Genomic DNA, 19,920 nt, shown 5'->3' with positions numbered 1-19,920 from the left:
CCTTCAATCTCTAGAACTGAAAGATAACAAATTTGTGTTGTCGTAAGCTACGAAGTTTGTGGTGACCGCAGCAATCAGAAATTAATACAACCTGGACATGAACCATTATGATAGAGGATTTTAGTTAAGTGAGGGATTTCAATTAGAATAAAGAAGAAAATGAACATGTCCACAGCTTGTTTTTTTGAGTTAAAATAGAGACAAACAATGCATGTTTTCTTCGCAGTTATTTTTACTGGAAAAACAACAACAAAACTTTTTTTTTTCAAAAGAGTCAAAATAAAAGACCATTACACAAGATTGCACAATCACTTACGAATGCCGCAGTTAAAGGTAAGTAGGCCAGTCTCACAGAGTCCTTGTCTAAGTGGTTTTCTCCATCTGCAATACATCGATAACGTAATTCTCAGAGCTGCTGAGCTGATTTCACAGTCCCACTGGCCAAGCTCACTGTGTCTTGTAATTGAATCAGACCTCAGGTAGGAACTTTTCCACCAAGATTTCTGTCTTGAGAGCAGTTTTAATGTTCACATTCTTCCATTTACCTCTGGCTTTTTTCCTAGTCAGGGGTACAATTCGGCATTACCCAATGTCTTTCTCCATTTACCACACGATTTCCTCTCCTCTGCTTGGGACATAACTTCCACAGTCTTCACATTCTTTTCAACCACCACTGTCTTCACTATACGATAATACGACTTACACGTAAATATAGAAAACTACATTCTTAAAGAGGGAGAAAAAGGACCACCTGCTAGAAAACAGATCCGGGTAGGATAGGTAATTTCAGGGAGCCCCGACAAGGACTCTGCCAGTAACACTAGCTTGTAAAAAGCAATTATGAACCTTTAAAAAAAAATCAAATCAAATGTGTAGTGTGTGTGTGTGTGTGTGTGTTATTCTGCACCATTTTGAATTCAATAGGAATAAATCTAATAATACGCTCTAGTTGCAACACGAAACAAGAATGTTAACAGCTTACAAACACTGCTGTGAACGTTCAGTTCTCTTCTGAGACATGGGGCATACAAATGAGTTCAATTTTCAGAATCATTCTCTGGGCCTTGTAGTCACACGTGCCACAGATGGATATGTTTTCTTTCCAGAGAACCAGAGTCTGCAATTCTGATTAGATTCAAGCTCAAGGTAACAGTTTAGCAAATGCTTCATGCTTTATTAATGATTTTATGCACCTGTGAGGTCTACTCAGGACCCAGAAGTGGTTAAGGATATAGAAACAGTCTCTGGAAAATATATCTCATGTCTATCTATATATCTTAGAAATTATGAAAAAGCCTAACGTAGTTTATGAATTTGATTTTTATAAGTAGTTTTCTAAAACAAGCCTACACAAAATTTTTCCCCATCAACAGTACTGATAAAATACAGGGCACCTTTTTCTTTCAAGTATTTGGGTAAAATAGCATACCCTGAGAATTTGGGGTGCAAACCAACACCTTGTAAACTGTAGAATGAAACTCCTCAAGCACCACGTAGGAAAATGTATATACCATGATAGTTTTTAAACACAGAGACTATTACTGACTGTGTTTTCTTGTGCACATATATATATATACTTATGAAATTATAGTCAATCTACTTAAGAATCAATACTGTCCTGCAGTCCAAAGTATTATTTCAGGTAGCATGAGCATTCAATTTGTAGCAAACACAGACTTTCATTTCTATGAAGTATGAAAATAATTAAAATGCATGAAGTCTCTTTAAGAGGCAAGATGATGAAGTCAAATCTGAAATTAAGAAATTTATATCACTAGATATTTCCTAGTGTTATAAGGCTAAGTTTGAAATGTGTGTTAACATTTGAGATTTGTCATAAAGCTGTCAAAGTGTAATTTGGTTTAGCTTATTTCCTCAGTGGTATATAGAGAGCCACATACACGCAAACGTATAAAGACATATACAGACATACAGAGAGCCCATATATTAAGTCACTAACTGCATATTTGGGCTTCATTTAACCCTGAGGGCAATTTCAGTGAGTGCTTTTAAGAAAATATATTCCGGCAGATTGAAGTTTTCACACTGGTTACAAATGTGTTCAGTTTTTCAGAAACAATGCAAATAAAGAGTATGTCAACCTTACCATTTAACCAATGGAGAAAGAGGAAATGGGTCAAGGTTTTTACAGACAATGCCCCATGGTTCCTCTGGAAAACTGAGTCACACATGTAACCCTGAAAAGAAATGGCAAAAACCAGACTCTACAATTCTAGTTCGACTCCAGCTTGAGGCACTGTTTAGGAAATGCCTCATGCTTTATCAACAGTTTTATGTACATAAAACTTTATAAAAATGTAGTTCAGTAGCTAAAGGGACAGTGTTGGGTGATAGTTTTATGGATAAGAAGGCTTCATAGACTCTTGCTTTATTCCACCTATCTTTGGTTGAAACAGGAAGGACATAACCACTTCATTCAAATAGCAAGGCAATCTCAAGAAATAATAAAACACTGAAAATGAGGATTTAGATTGACCTCATGTCTTTAAAAATGTTCCTATCACTTGAGGTAGTAAATGGCCAGCAGCATTGGTTTGGTTTTTTTGGTTTGCTGAAATAAAGAACCATAAAATTATCAATAAACACTGTGGTATTCATAGAATATTATTTTTAAAGTTACATTTTTAATCCCTTGGACATTTACTATGTACTTGATAACTTCTTAGAGGATGTGGCCTCTCTGGTGGAACCAACAAGTGAAAAGTTCTCTTTTCTTTCCTAGTTTCTGTACTAGTTTACCTCGGTTTGAGAACTTAAGGCTCAGATCTGCTGGTGATAAATAGTGATAAATAGCTTATGGGGTCCCCAGGTTCTTGGTAGGTAAGAATTCTACCACATTTTCTAGGGAAGGAGATATCTCTCTTTTTAAAGACCTTGCAAGCAGTTGACTACTCAATATGATCACTGATTATGATCACTCAATATGGGCATGATTAGCCTTTTCCTAAAAGCCACACATGGTTTTAAAATAGTCTTTGTCGATTCTGGTACTATCTCCACCCAATCCTAGATCATTTTTGCCAGATATGTTCAAACACCTGAGAATTCATGGTGCTGCTTTGAGTATTACAGGTTTGAGATCTTTGAAATTGACTTTACCTTCTTTTTTTAATATTCAATGACCTCATGCCCAGCCAATCTCTGGATAATGAGGAGCAACTGGTGCTGTAAGAGAAGCTCTCCAGTGGTGCAAAATTAAGTCAGTTCTAGGGCAGAGCTGCTGCTGTACCTGGGTAAGAAGACCTCTGTGGCCAAGGAATTAAGCTTTTCCCAATATGGTACAAGGGCATCGTGTCTATGGCCAGGGGCTGTTTTATATTTCATGCTTCATTTCATCACTCATCAGTGCATTGATTGAATTGTGACCAGGGCTGGCTATTCCTCCCTCAAACCTTTTCTTCTACCCAACAGTATTTCTTTTTAGAGCAAGATCCCTTTAAGGAAGGTGCTAAAAGTGAAATTGAATTATTTTTCCTAAAGGAGTCTGAGATAGGGAGCCTAAGTACAAAGTAATGAGATTATATAAATCATATAAAAATTAGTCTCAGGTTTTTACTCATATCTTCAGTTATGAATAGCATAAAATGCTATGGCTTCAAGAAAAAATTTTAAATAGAAACCAAGACCAATGATCATCAAAATCTAAATTAAGGATCTAAAAAAAATTTATCAGGTTGCCTTATCTTTGAACAAGTCAATAGATAAGAGGAGATTCCTTAAAGAAAGCCTGGGAGAACCTTCAAGTTATTCTCTTTTAAAAGTAAGGACTATCTATTCCAAAGTATCGTTTGTTGGATATATGTCAACACACTTATTAATGATGACAATCTAAATATTTATCTGTTCAATCAGCTCTTCAAGATTCACTGTGAACACTCACTAAAATAACCTTCAGAATTGAGTTACGACTGAGGCAATATTGAAAGTCCCTGAAACATTCTGTGATTTGGATTCTTGACATCTCTTAAGCCCATAAGGAGCAAGTATGGCTGGGCTGGAGAGCATCAGAGCCACGGAATCAGTTTACATTCCACTCTACTGCCCCAAACAGGCCACTCCTCAAACTCCAAACAATCTGTGAGAGAGGAGCATGCAACTATGCAGGAAGGGAATCACTAAAGAAGACCAAAAAAAGGCTATCCACTCATCATAAAGATCAGATTCCTGGAGGAAAATAGGCATGTTATACCTTTCTGAGACTAAGAACTTAACTTTAAACGCAATCGCTGGCTCTTTGCTATTTCAAGCCATTCTATCTTAAGGCAACAGATAGTGTCACGGCATTGTACAAATGGGAAAATCAAAACAAAGCCCAAGAGTTAAAGCCACTATCTTTCACAATCCCATTTGAAATCATGCTAAACCCAATAAAAGAACATGTAGAACGTAACCAAGGGAATGACCAGGTTTGGCTGGTATATAATTCAAAATGTAGACCCACCATATTTAAAATCGAACATGTGTTACAGCTCTGGAAGCTAATCCTCACGTATTCTGAGAACCTCCAAGGAGATCTGTGATCCAGATTATTGATCTGCCGGCGTGGTTTACAACAGAACCAACCTCATTCTGCCGTATGTTTTGATTGAGCTATGAAAACCCTTAAGGGATGGCTTGCCTAGTCACAGGGACAGGAGGGAAAGATGAAGAGAAAGCTTATATTATGTTTTAAAGTATAAAAAGAACCCGCTTTACAGGGGAAAACTGCAACCATTCACTCAGCTTAGTAACACTAAAATAACACAAACTGTCTTTAACAGGGTTGTTCAGGAAAATATAGAAACTTACACACTTGGTTTATAAGAAGCAAAAACTAAGAATAACACATGTAGAGGAAGTTTTTCAGCTGAATTCTTAGTGCTGTTACAACGCAACCTTCAGATTACAGAATAGTCCATCTTCTGTCTTGCTCCTATAAACAAACATAGTCAAGGAAAAGATCATTAGTTCTAAAAGTAAATTTCACTTTTCAAGAAGCAAGGAAAATGTCAAGATACATTTTGTTTGACTATTTGGCTAATTTCAACATTGATAATGAGGAATTTCCCATCTCAAAATGTGTTTGGGAAATGTGTTTCTAAACGTACTTAGACATTATACTGACTTCAAGAAAGTGCCCAGAGTGGAACCTTTCTTTGAGACTTGAATTAAATCCAATCAACTGTTCAAAAATGATTTTATTTTTATTTATTTATTTTATTTTTTTTTAATGTGAGATTTTTTTTTTTTATGATAGTCACAGAGAGAGAGAGAGAGAGAGAGAGGCAGAGACATAGGCAGAGGGAGAAACAGGCTCCATGCACCGGGAGCCCGACGTGGGACTCGATCCCAGGTCTCCAGGATCGCGCCCTTATCCAAAGGCAGGTGCTAAACCGCTGCGCCACCCAGGGATCCCCTCAAAAATGATTTTAGAGTTAAATGTTTAGGTTCATTGAAATCATCCATAGCAGAGATAAAAGTGTAATAGATATGTTCCTAAAACATCATGCAGAAATGATATTTAAGCTAAAGAGAAATATTTGAAATTTACCATGAGTGATCTTGTGATCTTGTTGAAGAACTAAACTCTATACTGAGAATTCTTATAAGTGAATGAGCACTACTTAAGTTACATAGAATTTCATACAGTGCATTTTGACTAAAATGAGATACACTGATTAGAGCTTTAACTTAGTTAAATCCATTCTATCACAAGCATTGACAAATTCAAAAGCCTACTGAAAATGAGCCCTTTCTGCCAATCTTTCTATATATACAGGATATCTACTAAAACTTTGCCTAAAAAAAACATTTTTTTTAACATTTGGGAGTTGATATTTGAACATAATATTATGAAGACAGAAATAGAGTGGCCTACAGGTAATATTTGTTAGGGATTAAGAAGACTCTGTCATGTGAAAAATAACCTCTGGGAAGTATCAAATAACAGCTATCTAATCAATTGTATGCAATCAGAGTAGCTCGGCAAGGGATATTTTAATCCTGTCATCTAAAAATTGGCCTGCGTTAAACATGTAAGAAAAAAAAAGTCTATAAGGATAATTATGATTATTGGGACACCTGGGTGGCTCAGTCCATTTAGTGTCTGCCTTTGGCTGAGTTCATGATCCCAGGGCAGTGGGATTGAGCCTCCAGCCCCATGTGGGGCTCCTTGCTCAGTGGGAGCCTGCTTCTCCCGCTCCCTCTCCCCCTCCCCACCATGCTCTCTTTCAGGCATGCACACTCTTTCTCTCAAATAAATAAATAAATAAAATCTTTTTAAAAAAGAATAATTATGATTTCATAGGTATATATTTCATGTTTTGTTTGTTTGTTTGTTTTATTCTTTTGTATTTTATATTGAGGAATGACCTTCAAGATGAAAGGGGCTGTGGTAGGTTTGGAGACTTCTCATTTGCTAAATTTAAGTTTTTGAACCTTAAGACATATAAAGCATCAACAGGAAAAGAAAATAGAATTAGAAGGGGAGGAGAAGAAAATAGAAGACTTAGAAGAGTTATTTCAGATTCAGGGACCCAAGGATCTGACAACAAGTCAGGCTGACTCCATCATAAGGCAAGATTTTGCAAAGATGCCCTGAGCGGATGAGAAGGATACAGGGTGGTAGTGGGGGTGGGGAGGGTGCAGACAGTGGTGGGGAGCAGTGGGAAGCCTACTATAAGACAGTGAGAACAGTCTGAGAAATGAAGGAGAAATCTATTTATACAATCTATTGGGAACATTTTTAGGGATCCATGAACTGGATATCACCTTTTCATTCATTCACACGACACTGGTTCTGCTTACATTAACTTCAGAGGAATTTGAGTTGAAATTTTGAAAGTCATGAAGTTGCTCTGACTCCTATTAAGGAGAAAATAACAAAACCCACAAGTTTTGCCTATCAGAGGATCATGAAGAAGTCAGTAAAGATGAGAGGGATGACTATACTATGTCACCAGGCAGTTTGCCTGCATGACTTCCCATGATTATAGGATCAGAACACATGACAGAGTTCAGCAGGGATGCTCGGTCAGATTTTCCCTTGTTCCACACAGACCTGCGCCCAGACAGAGAGGAAAATCACTACATGCAGCTGGAAAGCTATATCCAGAGTTGTATGACATTCTGGAAGGCCTTGGTACTAGAGTATCCTGACCTATGGCCATCTGGCCTGCCCCAAGAGATAAGCCAGCTTGAAGGGGCCACAGGGCTCTGGGTATTGCCTTCAGTTTGGGGAAACATAAAGCACTCCCTGATGCTGCCCTGGAAATCTGCATAGATAAGGGCCACTCTTCTGCTCTGGAAGGGGCCCCTTCATGCCCCTGTTCTGAGGCATGCAGGAGGAGGTTCTAGTCTCCAAGGGAGATTGAACTCAATGTGCCATGAGCTGTTTGTTATGTCTTTTTAAATTTTTTTAAAGATTTTATTTATTTATTCATGAACGACACAGAGAAAGGCAGAGACATAGGCAGAGGGAGAAGCAGGCTCCCTGCGGGGAGCCTGATGTGGGACTCGATCCCAGGACCCCGGGATCACAACCTGAGCTGAAGGCAGACACTCAACCACTGAGTCACTCAGGCATCCCTGTAATGGTTTTATAAGTCAGTCTTCACAACACTCCTACCAGGTATTTCCATTTTACAGTTGAAGAGACCAAGGCCCAGAGAAGATACGTCAGTTGTACAAAGTAATACAAGCATTTGAATTTAAGCCAGGGCTGCCCGACTGCAAGGGTGCACATACTTGGTCTTTAGTCCTTCAACTACAGTGTATGAACTCCATCCCCAGCCCTCCCTGCCCTCCCTCCCCCCACCGCCAATGGAGAGCCACAGCCACCCTGAGAAGTTCTGAACTGCCTTTTATTCTCTTCAAGGCATAAGGTGTTCTAATAACCAAGGACAGCTAACTTTTTAATCAAGAGAAAAACACACATGGAAACTTAGTATATGCTAGATGTTGCCAGAATCAGGGTCAGTTTGTCACCTGATTCTCTTCCCCCTTTGCCTAGGTAAGGTAAGAGGGACAATTCGCAACAGGAAACCAAGGCTTGGAGGCCAGAAAGCAAAAGAAGCATGCGTACAGGGGTCACCTGTGAGAGCATGGCCACAGAGCTTGAGGGCCTGGATTGCAGGTGATCTGATTGTCTGGGACAAGTGATCTTTCCATTTGTCAAAGAGGAATGAAAAACAGTACCTACTTACTTTAAGAATCAAATGGCATGGTATTAAGTCTTGAAATATAATAAATTATGAATACACATTAGCTATTATTTTTCATTTATTGTTAAGTTTGTAGAAGGTAGAGAAGAAAATACAAAGGCTATCCAATCATGGAGAAAGGCACTCAAGAATAAGCTGGAGGGAAGCCACAGTCTCAAGAAAAAGGGGCAGCCTGGGTGGCTCAGCAGTTTAGTGCCGCCTTCAGCCCAGGGTGTGATCCTGGAGACCCGGGATCGAGTCCCACGTCGGGCTCCCTGCTTGGAGCCTGCTTCGCCCTCTGCCTGTGTCTCTGCCTCTTTCTCTCTCTCTGTGTGTCTTTAATGAATAAACAAATAAAATCATTTTTAAAAAAAGGAAGGAAAGATGAAAAAGACATCAGGAAGATAGTAAAATAAAAGAGCAGCTAGAGACAATAATGGAGAGAGGAAGCCACAACTGAGTTAGGGGAAAAAAATAGAAATAAGCAAATTGATTCAGGAATGTAATTATAGAATGAACTACAAATGAAATGTGGCACTTGCAGCCCCAAGTCCTGCCACCAGGTCTCCTGCACAAAGGTACAAAGAATGTGCAGGTGAGGGAGCACCTGTCCTTTAGGCCGACCAGTGGGTGACAAAAAAAAAAAAAAAAAAAGATGAGGACGGGGGAAGAAGCAAAGTGGAGCATCACACTAAGTCCACCAAAATCGAATGGGAAAAGAGAGACCGTAAAAGGGAATGAAATCACCAAACAAATACCAAAAATGCAGAAAATGGTAAAAATTAAATTCTCAAACCAACGGTAAGGGAAGAAAGGGGTGGGGAATGAGTGAGTAGGACAGACACCAGGAAGGAGAGCCACCAAAGAAGAATTGCCTGAGGGAGAAAAAGAGAAGGCGATATGAAGAGCAGGTGAGAAGCCAATGGGAAAGAGATTGTAGTGTAGGATCATTCTGGTTTTTAGTCCCAACTCTGCCCTCAGGGACACTGTGACTTAAAAAAGATCACTTAACCTCTCTCTGATTCCCAATTTCCTCCTCCAATTTTTTTAAAATATTGTATTTATTTATTCTTGAGAATCACAGCCATAGGCTGAGGGAGAAGCAGGCTCTCTGAGGGGAGCCCTATGTGGGACTTGATCCCAGGACCCCAGGATCACAACCTGAGCCAGAGGCAGACACTCAACCACTGAGCCACCCAGGTGCCCTCCTCCTGCAATTTTAACCCAAGGGACAGGGTGTGATGATCTGAGGAGCCCTCAAGGGCCTCTTTAGAGCTCTACAAAAGTAGCTGCCCCTGTTTCCAACCCCCCTCTCTCTCCACTTCAGCTTCTGCTGTGTGCAGCTCCATTGAGGGGGTGGAAAAAAGCCGGAGGATGTGGAAGCAAGAAGAAAAGAGAGACCAACGTGTAGGAGCCACGTAAAGTGCACTCAGAAATGAAAAGACAAATGGATCAAGTCCTCTAGGGAAAAAAAAAATAGACATCCAATGAAACAAAACAATTGCATGACCTTTTGTGACACAAGTATGGTTGCCAATTAAAGTTTTCTTTTGTTTTTATTACCTATTTCTTTTATCTTTATGCCCCCATGAATGGCATTTGTGATCAAGTCTCAATACAAGTTTTAAAGCAAAAATATGGCTTTCTAAGAGGATAGGCAGGAGAAAGCATGAGTGTGAATATGTTGGGGAGGGAAAAATAACAGCTCTGTGTGTCAGACGATAGAAAACTAAACCCAAAATAATCTCATCAGGAAAAGCATCAAAGATTCTGTAACGTTCAAACCAAAAGTCAACAAACAACAAAAGCCTAGAATAGAAAAGTTGTGACAGAAAAGGAGAATATGTGGAGTTTTGCAACTGGTGTGCCTAGCACAGTGGTGTTTCGTGAGTAGGCTCCCCTTGTGACCACTGGCCACTCGGCCACTGGCTGTGAACTGCCTCCTCCATTTACCACAATGTGTGACATCATTACTAGGAAAAGATAAAGTAAATATTATTGCTAGTTATCTTCTTAGCTAGGCTGTGACATGACAAAGTGAGAAATGCTGCCACATTGGCCACAGGAAGGCGAGAAGCAAGAAAGACCCACCTGTGAAAGCAGAACCAAAGGGAAATTCATAACCTAATAATCAGGGAGAGATCATGGCAGCTGGTTCTGCTCAGATATACACAGGGGGAGAAAGCAAAGCTCCCTGTTACAATGTGTAGCTAAAAATAGACAATGAAATTATTATTTGAGCTGGAAGGAATCTTAAAGGTTAAGACAGGACTTGAATCCTGGTCTCGCAGTTCTGCGTGAACGGGTCTGTGTCCTCCAGCTGGAGTGCAGGCTCTCAGCCTGTGGGACCATACCAAGTCACATGGGTGTTGACAGCCTCACGGCAGAGTGCACTGTGGCTGGTGGAGCGTAAACAGGTAATTCATGTTCTTTGGATGAATGAAGGAATGAGTGTGTTCCGTTCAAACATTCATTTTATACAAATGTCTGGAGAGGCACAGAGTAGAGTCCAGGTGTCCTGGCTGCCAATACCAAGCTCATTATGTTTCTTTGCCATCCTTCCTTTGTTCTAGGCCTCCTACCTATGAGGGTACAGTGTGACCCAGGAGCAAAGAGCCCCTTCTGCAGGTCCTGGTTTATCTCATTCCCTGGGATCTCGGCAAAGCCGTTCCATTCTAAGCTGTAGTTTTCTTCTTTGTGAAATATTGTGATTGGATCAAATCACTGGTGTGACTTCTTAGTTGAAAAGGGCATACAAACTCCTACTCTATCTCAAGGAAAATCTCTGAAGTCAGTTTGGGTTTTACAGGAAATCTTGAATTGAAGCCAGCTTCCAAGACTTCTCATCCCAACCATCCATATGAGCATCCATTGATCAATGAGTGTGTTTAGTGTAATTTTTTTAAACATATCTGAGCAATGTTTACAATTTTTGTCATATAGGACAAAGAACTGCACACTTCTTTTTTATGTATCTGACTTTCTCTGGAAAGCAGCATACATCTTTCAGGAAGGTAAGTTTTGAAGGATTCTAGTTAGTTATCTGAGTTTGGATATTAGAGTTTTGTCTGTATACAAAATGCTAATCGTTAGTTCCTAACTAGTCTTCTTCACTTGAGAAGCCAGCTTCTGCACTTCTATCTTTAGGCCTGTGGACTAAAATAAAAGAGTGAACTTTCAAAAGGGAAAAACTTAAAAAAAATTACTGTTCAAATCTCGAACACTAAAAATTTGGATTTATATCTGTGTCTGATGGAAACAACTTCATGCCTAATCTCTCCAGACTCAGCAGATGGGAGAAAAGCCAAACGCAGCTGCTAGAGGGACACCAGGCAAGCGTGTGCCCGGTTGCTCCCTCCTCTATGCCCTGTCCTCTCTTCCCCTTGCTTCTGCACCTCCAGGGCTCACACAAAGGCCTCACAGGATTAACTGCCCCAAAATAGCTTTAGGTAAACATACCACCTGTCCAGAAGATTAAAACATTTTTGACTAGAGGCTGCTCTTTTCTTTCTGCAGAACTAAGTGTCTAATTCTGAGCCTTTTCCATATGCATACTGGATTTTTTACATTGGATAAAAGATGTAATAAATTTGCCTTTAATCCCCACACACCCTCTTTGTGATTATCATACACTGCCTGTTGCAATCTCTTAGAAAGGAAAAATCCCAATTATCTATTTCTAGAGTGCAAGGAAAATGAGGCTTGTGCTCTCACCTGAACTTTTAGAGAAAGACCCAAGGATTTTTGAACATTGGCCGAAAGTTTAGAAGTCTAATAAACACCATGCATAGTAAGAGTCCCTGAAATTGAAAAAGGTTTCCTACTTTGCAATATACTATTATGTCATCTGACATTCAGGTAAATTGTGAGGAGTGGATATTATTGACACATGAGTGTCATGAGTGCTAGAGAGTTTGCATGTCCAAGAACACATGGCTGGTGAGGAGAGCAGGCTGTGTTTCTAATTCAAAGCTCCCACTTCCCTAATTTAAGGCTCTGCCATTGCACAAAGAAACGATGTTCTTCTGTTCCTTTTCAGTTCAGAAAAGAGAAAAATGGTTTATTCCTTTCATACAGGCAGAGAAAGGGTTTCTTTCCTCTCCATCTCCCTTCTTGGTTCAGCACGATCTTGCCAAAAAGTGAAAGTCCTAGAAGCGTCCATGGTGCCAACACATTCTATCTAAGCTGAAGAGAACGGGGGGAAATGAGAGGGCAAATTTGTCCGTACACTGCAGGCACCTTTGTGCTCCTATCTGAAGGCCCCCCTGTCTTATTATGTGTTTGACCTGAAGTTTCCTGGTTCAGACAAGCCAAACTCACTTCTTTTCATGTTCCATGGACTGTATTTACAGCAAGGATTCTGGTCTGTGAATGTGGATTAATTAGGGTGTTAGGAATCTATTTTATTTGATTTCGTTCAAAGGGGGCAAGTGTAGGTTGATTATTTTCCAAAGGGTGAGAATGCAGATATGAAAAGGAGTGTCTTACAGGGATCAGCAGCCGAACACAGTGGACATGGTCTGCTCAGCAGCCCATCCAAGGAGCCGTTGCAGCTGGAGGACCGCCCCCTTTTCAGTCAAGCGTGTGTGTGTGTGTGTGTGTGTGTGTGTGTGTGTGTGTGTAAGTGTGTGTGTGTGTGTGTGTGTGTGTGTGTGTGTAAGGTATATTAAACTATATTGAACTCACCCTAGGAAAAAGTACTCTAATCATCCAGAAACAGAAAAACAAGAACTTAAAAAAACATAGACCCTTTGTGTAAGAAATGTCAAGAGACAGAAGAAGTGGCCGAGGGAGAGAAGCCTTTCTACAAAATTTTAGAAAACCTCCTAACAAGAAAATGCCAGTGTGATTCTCCCTCCTTGTGAGGTGGAATTAGATTAACGGTGTTCCCAGTGATCCCTCGTGATATTCAGGCCTTCTGTCACTGGGGCTGCCAGGAGTAGAGTGAAGCTCACTCCACCAAATCCAGACCGGGTTTTCAGCTCATTCCCTGCCAACCTTCACCAAAGGCTAACCTGAGGAATCCAAGGTTCACTTCCCTCCTACTCGCTGGCTGGTGAGAAAAAATACTCAGGCAGTTTGAAAAGGTCAATGGGGGAAAGGCTGAGGAGTGGGAAGAAGAGGAAACTTGGTAAGAAAATTAGCTCCTTAATCATTGGGATGGGGTTTTGTTCTGTTCTTCCAAAATGCCCCTTTCTACAGACAGTCTCTTCCGCCACTGCAAACACAAAGCAATAGGATTGCTCTTAATCCCTTGAAACTGATTATCAAAGTAAAATTCACTCACCAGCAGCTGCTCCATTCTGCTTTCTGGTGACTGCTCATCATCTGTGTTCTACCACAAAGCTCATGGTGGTGCCATCAAAGGAGGGGGGGGCTATGATCCTTGGCCCCAGGGGTTGCGAAGTGATGCTGATGACAGGCTTGCCGTGCAGCTGGGTGAAGCCTTTGGCCCCCACGAGCTGGGATGTGGCTGCTGGGGCCGAGGAGGAAGAGGAGGCAGGAGACTGACCAGAGGCCATGAAGTATGGGGCCTCAGTGAATGTCGCAGCTGCCTCTTTGCTGGGGGGCTCTGCCGCCATGGAGGAGAGCTCGCTAGCCCCTGGAGTGTGAGCAATTGGCGTGGGCTGCAGGGCACTGGTGGGCAGCACCGTGGGCAGAAACCCAGGGTAGATCATGTAGGTGGGTCCATAAGCCCCAGGACTCAGGGCCAAGGGAGGCACAGGAAGGGACATGGGAGCCACAGCCTGCTGCTGGGAGGTCATGGGCACGTCCACATACTGCCCTGTCTCAGGGTCAAAAAGTCTTCGGGTCATGGGCTGTACTGGCGTGTCTACCAGATAGTACTGGCCGGTCGTCACATCCAGGAGCATCTTGCGCTGGGTCTGCTGGGGCTGCGGCTGCTGGAAGGGGTCTGCAGGGACGGGGGCTGGGCCTGCCGGTGCTGGGGCAGGCATGCTGGGTGGGGAGAAGCAGAGGACCTGGGGCTGAGCTCCCTGCAGGGTGAACGGCAGTGGCTGCTGGTGGTAGATGGCAGTGGGCAGATGCTCAGGGCTCTGTGGCCCTGCGGGGGCAGCCACTGTCTCCCTGGGGTTATCCGGTTTGGTACGCCAAGCTGGCCGGCTGGTTCCACTGACCTGAGAACCTTTGGGACTGCTGGGGACCTGACTGCGGGCACTCAGAGGGGGCAAGCTGCAGAGAGTGGCCCCCGAGGAGGCTGGGGGCCCCTCCCTCCCAGCCCCGGGCCTGCCAGGAAGCTCTCCGGCGGCAGAGCTTCCTTTGAGAGGGATGGAGAGGTAATTCTCACAGTCACTATTGTTCTTTTCCAAATTGCTGCCATTTTTCCTATTGGTCACCTCCTCGGGAGGTGGCCGTGTGGCCGGAGAGATCTTGAGGGACCGGAGTCCCTGTGATTTGATGCCCTTGGCTGCTGAAGGACTCTCTGGAGAAGGCCCTTGGGGGAACTTGCCGGCGACACCCCCAGTTTTCTGGGTGCTGCTGGCACTCACTGTGAACACGCTTCGGTTACTGGGGAGTGGTGGGAGGGGCTGCAGGGGCTGGGTTCTCTCCACATCCTTGTGGACTGGGGGGATATAGAGGGATCGAGGCCTTTCCCTGGCCAGGTTCTCAAAGGCAGCTGCCCGGGCAGACACGCTCTCAGCGCTGGGGTTGGAGTTCCTCCGCTGCAGACGTTCCCCGGGGCCCCCACGCAGCACCACACCACCTTTGTTTCCCGATCCCCGCTCCTCTGGCTCACCCAGTCGTCTGGCCAGCTTGTCTGGGTCCCCCTCAGCACCCGAAGCCCCTTCCCTCTCCTCACTGGCAATGAGCGACAGGACATGGCTGTCCATCATCATCATGGGCAAAGGGTCACTTTTGCGCTTCCACTCATTCCTGTTGAAGCTGTACAGCTCTTCCATGGACCGCACGGCGGCAGTCAGCTTCTCCAGGGCGTTCCGAGATGGCTTGGAGGCTTTCCCTTCCTCCTTGACCTCCTCCTCCTTGGCCTTCTCTGGGGTCTTCTGGGCAGAAGCCTTAGAGACGATCTTGAGCACAGGCAGGTAGGAGCCCTGCTCAGGCTTATTGGGGGCAATGGTGGCCACGGGCAGTCTGCCGGACGCCCTGTGAACCAAGACTGTCCCTTCGGGGGAGGACGAATTCAAGAACCTGCCGCTGCCACCTTTGCCTACGTTCTCCCTCGGCTCTCGGTCCATGCTATCTTTGCTGTCTTCTCTCTGGTTCACCACCGCCTGGCACGTAATCACTATGGGGGAAAGGGATCTGGATCCGCCCCCTGCAGCAGCCAGCTGCCTGGGTTTGGGCCCGGTCAGCCCCTGCTCTGGGGTAACACTGCCCTTGTCGCTGCTGTCCCCTGACCCTTTGATTAGCTTCCTGACATCTCTCACCTGGTGGAGGGGGCCTTGGGCCTTGGACTTGTCTCTGACGTCTCTCACCTGGAACTGGGGCACTTTTTCCAGGTTGTCTCCCCGGAAGAGTTTCTGCTGCTGCTGCGCCCTGCTGTTGTCCTCGACGGTCTTGAAGAGGTTAGAGGCGCTGCCACTGGCCAGTTTGGGCGTGAGCAATTTGGCAATGTTGAAGTCGGAGCTTGGCTGCTGCACACTCCCCAGGCGGATCTTGATTTCGGGAGCCTTGGGCCGGATCACCGCCGTGGACGCGGCTTGGGCAGCCGGGTACTTGGTAGCCTGCTTCCCCGGCTGCTTGTCCTTGGGGGTCTGCTGGATGTTGGGGACGAAGAGGCGCGACATGATGGTGGACTTGCTGGCCGAGATCTCTCCGAGATCGGCCCTCCAGTCGCCCCCTTTGGGAAGCTTCAGCTTCCCGACGGGGGCTTTCTCTTCCCTCTTCTCGGCCTCCTTCTCCTTCCAGGACCGGAATGCGCTGTTCTGACTACGGAGGAAGATGCCTTTGACCGTCTCTGATGCACTCTTTTTAATTTCACAGACTTCTTCGGTGTGTCCGTCCGCGAAATTTCGGCAGGAGACTGCACTGCTCTCCCGCGGGGCGCTGGCTTTGAAAACGGGCGATTTGGGCGCGGCCGCGGGGCCCTCCGCACCTGCATCGGACGCGCTGACCACCGTGTACTCGGAGCCCGCCTCGGAGTGGCGGGAACTCTGCCTCTGCAGGCCCCTGTCCCGCTGCTGCTGCCTCTCCCCCCGCGCCGGGCCCTCTGGCTCCTTGCAGGTGCCGGAGAGGTTATGCTGGGATGTGTCAGTGACTTCCCCCCTCTCCATCTTGAACTCGTGTTCCCGCTGCATCTTCTTGGAGATGACGTTCTTGAGCAGACTGGAAGCAAACTTGGACTTCTTCTGGGGGCCGTCGGCGCGGGAGGCAGGCTTGCTGCTCTCAGAGGCCTCGGAGCCATCGTCCGTGTACACCGAGCCGGGGCCCTTGCCAGAGACTTTGGTGGTCCTGCAGGGCCCCGTGGCCGAGCTGGCTTTGCTGTCGCTGCGAAAATTCAGGGGCTCGAGGAGGGTGACCACGCGGGAGCCCGTCTGGACCTGCTTCTGGAAGCACAGGGGCGTCTCCACGTGCTTGATTTCCCCCTCGACTTTGCTGACCACGAACTCCAAGGCTTTGGTCTGGGACTTCTTGGCCTGGATGTAGAGCTGGTCTGCGGTGGTCCTGGCCCCGCCGCCCTTCCTCAGACCTGCGGCCACCGAGGCCGCACTGCTCCTGAGGAGGCTCTGCTCCACGCGGGCTCCAACACCTCCGCATTTCAAGTCCAGGAAGGTCGACCACCGCCCGAAGCCGACTTCGGAGAGTGTGGAGGACTCCCGGGAGCTGATGTTCAGGGCCTCAAAGTAGGGGTAGGCAAGGCTCCGGAAGGCCCGGGAGGTCAGGCTGCGCACCTCCTTGTCCGCATCGTCCAGTTCACTTACGGCACTGGAGGCCCCGCTGGAATAGTCCACCAGCTCCTTCGCCCGGATGGCCCCGCACCGGGTTTGCAGGCGAGCAGGGACAGCGATGAATTTCTTTGCATGGTCCTGAGCCACGGCTGCAGCCGGGTCTTGCTTCAGTGAACTTGAATTGTGTTCAGCAGCTGTAGAGACGCGGAGGCTCATGTCGCCTTCATGCTTGGCAGCATAAATAATGTTTTGCTTTGCGCGCACGTTGCTAGGCTCATTTATAGCCCGGGAAGTCGGTTTGATTGATAGGAGGATCTGGCTTGCTGCACTCCCACAGCTGCTTGCGGCGGTGGCGGCGGCTGCCCGGGAAGCTGCCTCCGGGGGCTCCAGCAAGGGCTCACTGGGACTGGCAGTGCCAGGCCCAGCGGGTGGGGGCGTGGGGTCACTGTCAGAGGGGCCGCTGCCCACTTCCGTGCTGCTGGTGTGGCGACCGCTGCTGTCCGCGCCGGGGCGGGCGGGGTCACTGCTGGTGGGGCTCGGAGTCTGGGTGGCATTGGTGCTGGGAGTGGTGCTGAGGTAGCAGCTGTTGTCGTCGTCGTCCTCCTCCTCCTCCGTCGGGGTGGTGACGTCCCCTGGGGTCTCGTCGCTGCCACCAAAGGAAGCGTAGTCCACGAATGAGTAGATCACGTTGTTGTCCTCGAAGTCCCAGCGGGAGGCCAGTCCCACATCAAAATCCATGTCCTGCTCCACCTCACTCAGCTGGATCTCGTGGGTGGTGATGTAGTGAGCCTCCTCATTCCTGGGGGGGTCCCTGCTGCCCTGCGACTTGGCAATAATGTCCCTACACTCTGTGCCATCTCCCCCTCCTCCCCCCCCTCTTCCTGCCCCTCCTCCTCCTCCCCCTCCTCCTCCTCCTCCCCTGGGCTGGCAGCTCACTGCGCTCTCCCCACTGTCACTCTCAAAGCCTAAAGACGAAGACGAGGTGGCCAGGGCCCCTGTGGACGTGGTGGTGTCATCCGTCTTGGAAAGGCCACCTTCTGCTTTGTCCACTGGGGAAGAGGAGGAGGAGTAGGAGGAGGAGGAGGAGGAGGAGGAGGAGGAGGAGGAGGAGAAGTTGCCGCAGCAGCCAGCCTTGCCGGGGAGCTGGGATCTGGAGAGTTCCGAGGAGGCAGGCTTCTTCGGGGGGGCCGGAGCCTGGCTCTCTTGACCGCTGGGTTCATCCTGGGCTTCCTCCCTGGGACCCCCAGGGGCCCCCTGCTCCCCGGGGCGGTGCTCCGGAGCGGGTCTCGGGGTGCGGGGACGGTGCCCCTGGGCCGCGGCCGAAACGCACATCTCCACGTATTTCGCTTCTGGCTGGGAGGAGGCCGCTGGCCTGCCGCTGGGTGGTGGCCGCAGCTGCTGCCGCCGCGGCTCCTGGCTCTCCCGAGCCGCGCTCAGCCGGCCGCCCACCTCGCTCAGTCGGGCCCGGGGACCCCGCTCAGGGGTGGCGGCTTCCATCCTGGGCCCGCGCCGGGGCTGCAGCGACAGGAAGAGGCAGCGGGGAGCGGCGGGGCTGGGCCGGAGGGGCTGCAGAGTGGCCCTAGGCAGGCCCCCACGTGCCCCGACTGCGCCCAAGGCTGGAGGCACCGCTGCGCGCGCAGCCACCACCTGCCAGCTCTTCAGCCCCGGTGGCGGGGCCGGGACGAGCCTGAGGGAGGTGGGAAGGCTCCCGGATGCAGTGGCAGAGGTGGCCGGGGGCCCGGGGGCTGCTGCTCGGGCCGAGACCGCGGCCAGCTTCCCGTGGCTGAGCTGCCCCGTGCAGTTGTTAGCCTGGCACCGTCGGCGGCCGCGAGGAGTCTGAATGCCATCGGCCACGGAAGGAGCAGCATCTGTAGGTCGACCCAGGGACTTCCAGAAATGAAAGGAAAGCATGTGCTGTTTCTTGTGAAGCCTGTCGTCCCTTTCCTGGATGGGGCGAGAGTGGGTCACGTCATTCCAGACATATTTTTAGTGTCTATTCCCTAGTCGTACTGAAACCACACTTGAGGGTGGAGAGAAGAGGCTCTGAGAAGACAAGGTGGGGGGTGGAGCGGGGCATGGGGGTTCTCACTCAAATCAACCACATGCCCTGCGGAATCTCCTAGAGAGGTCTAGCAGGTATGAAAGGATTCTTTACTCGCTGCCATCATTCACTCCCACGTCTGATTGAATGGGTTCTCCCCCTTGTTCTTAAATAAAATCCAAATTCTGCAGTGCGTTTCAAACGAATTCAGGACAATCCAGAAAGAGTTCAAAATCTCTCCTGGGCATATGGTAGGCTTTACGCTTGCCTCAAAAATCTCTGCATTTTCTTTTTCTTTCATCTCAAATCACATGAGATCTGGTAATAAAACTTTTCGGAGGAATAAAATATTCCATCCCTTTTTCTCCAAAGTTACACTCTATAAAACGTAATCTGTCTCAAAATAGAATCCCTTCTAGGATCCTTACCGTATTGACTGGAAGTATGAAGGGGCAATTTTCAAAGACTTCAGACATAACACTTTAAATAAACTTTTACATAGAGTCACTAAAAAGGAGCACATGGGGTCAAAATGAACACTGCTTCAAATCCCTGCAGTATCCAATCGATCTCAAAAAAAAAAAAAAAAAGGAAGAAGAAGAAAAGTTCCTTAAACTTCTAAAACTGTGGCAAGACCATAAACCTTCAATTAAATATAGCCTGAGCTGCAGCCTCATGATTCGGTTTCGCTGGCTGAGTTCCAGACCTGCAGGGCGTGGAGTCAAAAGGCACAAAAGAACAACGAATACACTTACCCTTCATGAGTACAGTGCAGCTTGGAGGGAGGTTCAGAGAGGAAATGTGACCCGCT

At 46.8% G+C, this 19,920-nt stretch overlaps 1 protein-coding gene across 1 annotated transcript; it reads right to left on the bottom strand.

Annotated features, from left to right (window-relative positions):
- Positions 1–220: 220 nt before the first annotated feature.
- CUNH4orf54 (chromosome unknown C4orf54 homolog) lies at positions 221–18,979 on the bottom strand. Its single transcript, XM_055342556.1, has 2 exons — positions 13,489–18,979; positions 221–4,933 (listed from the first exon to the last, which is right to left on the bottom strand). The coding sequence occupies exon 1, from the start codon at positions 18,977–18,979 to the stop codon at positions 13,526–13,528; it is 5,454 nt and encodes a 1,817-aa protein (XP_055198531.1). The 3' UTR covers positions 221–4,933; positions 13,489–13,525.
- Positions 18,980–19,920: the final 941 nt, after the last annotated feature.

Source organism: Nyctereutes procyonoides, unplaced genomic scaffold (assembly GCF_905146905.1).
Source record: "Nyctereutes procyonoides isolate TBG_1078 unplaced genomic scaffold, NYPRO_anot_genome, whole genome shotgun sequence".
In the NCBI taxonomy this organism is placed as follows: Eukaryota; Metazoa; Chordata; class Mammalia; order Carnivora; family Canidae; genus Nyctereutes; species Nyctereutes procyonoides.
This window is presented reverse-complemented; position numbering and strand designations above follow the sequence as displayed.

Bases quoted from the DNA above. Each gene is read 5' to 3' on its own strand.
- CUNH4orf54 (XM_055342556.1), bottom strand. From the start codon at position 18,979: ATGCTTTCCTTTCATTTCTGGAAGTCCCTGGGTCGACCTACAGATGCT.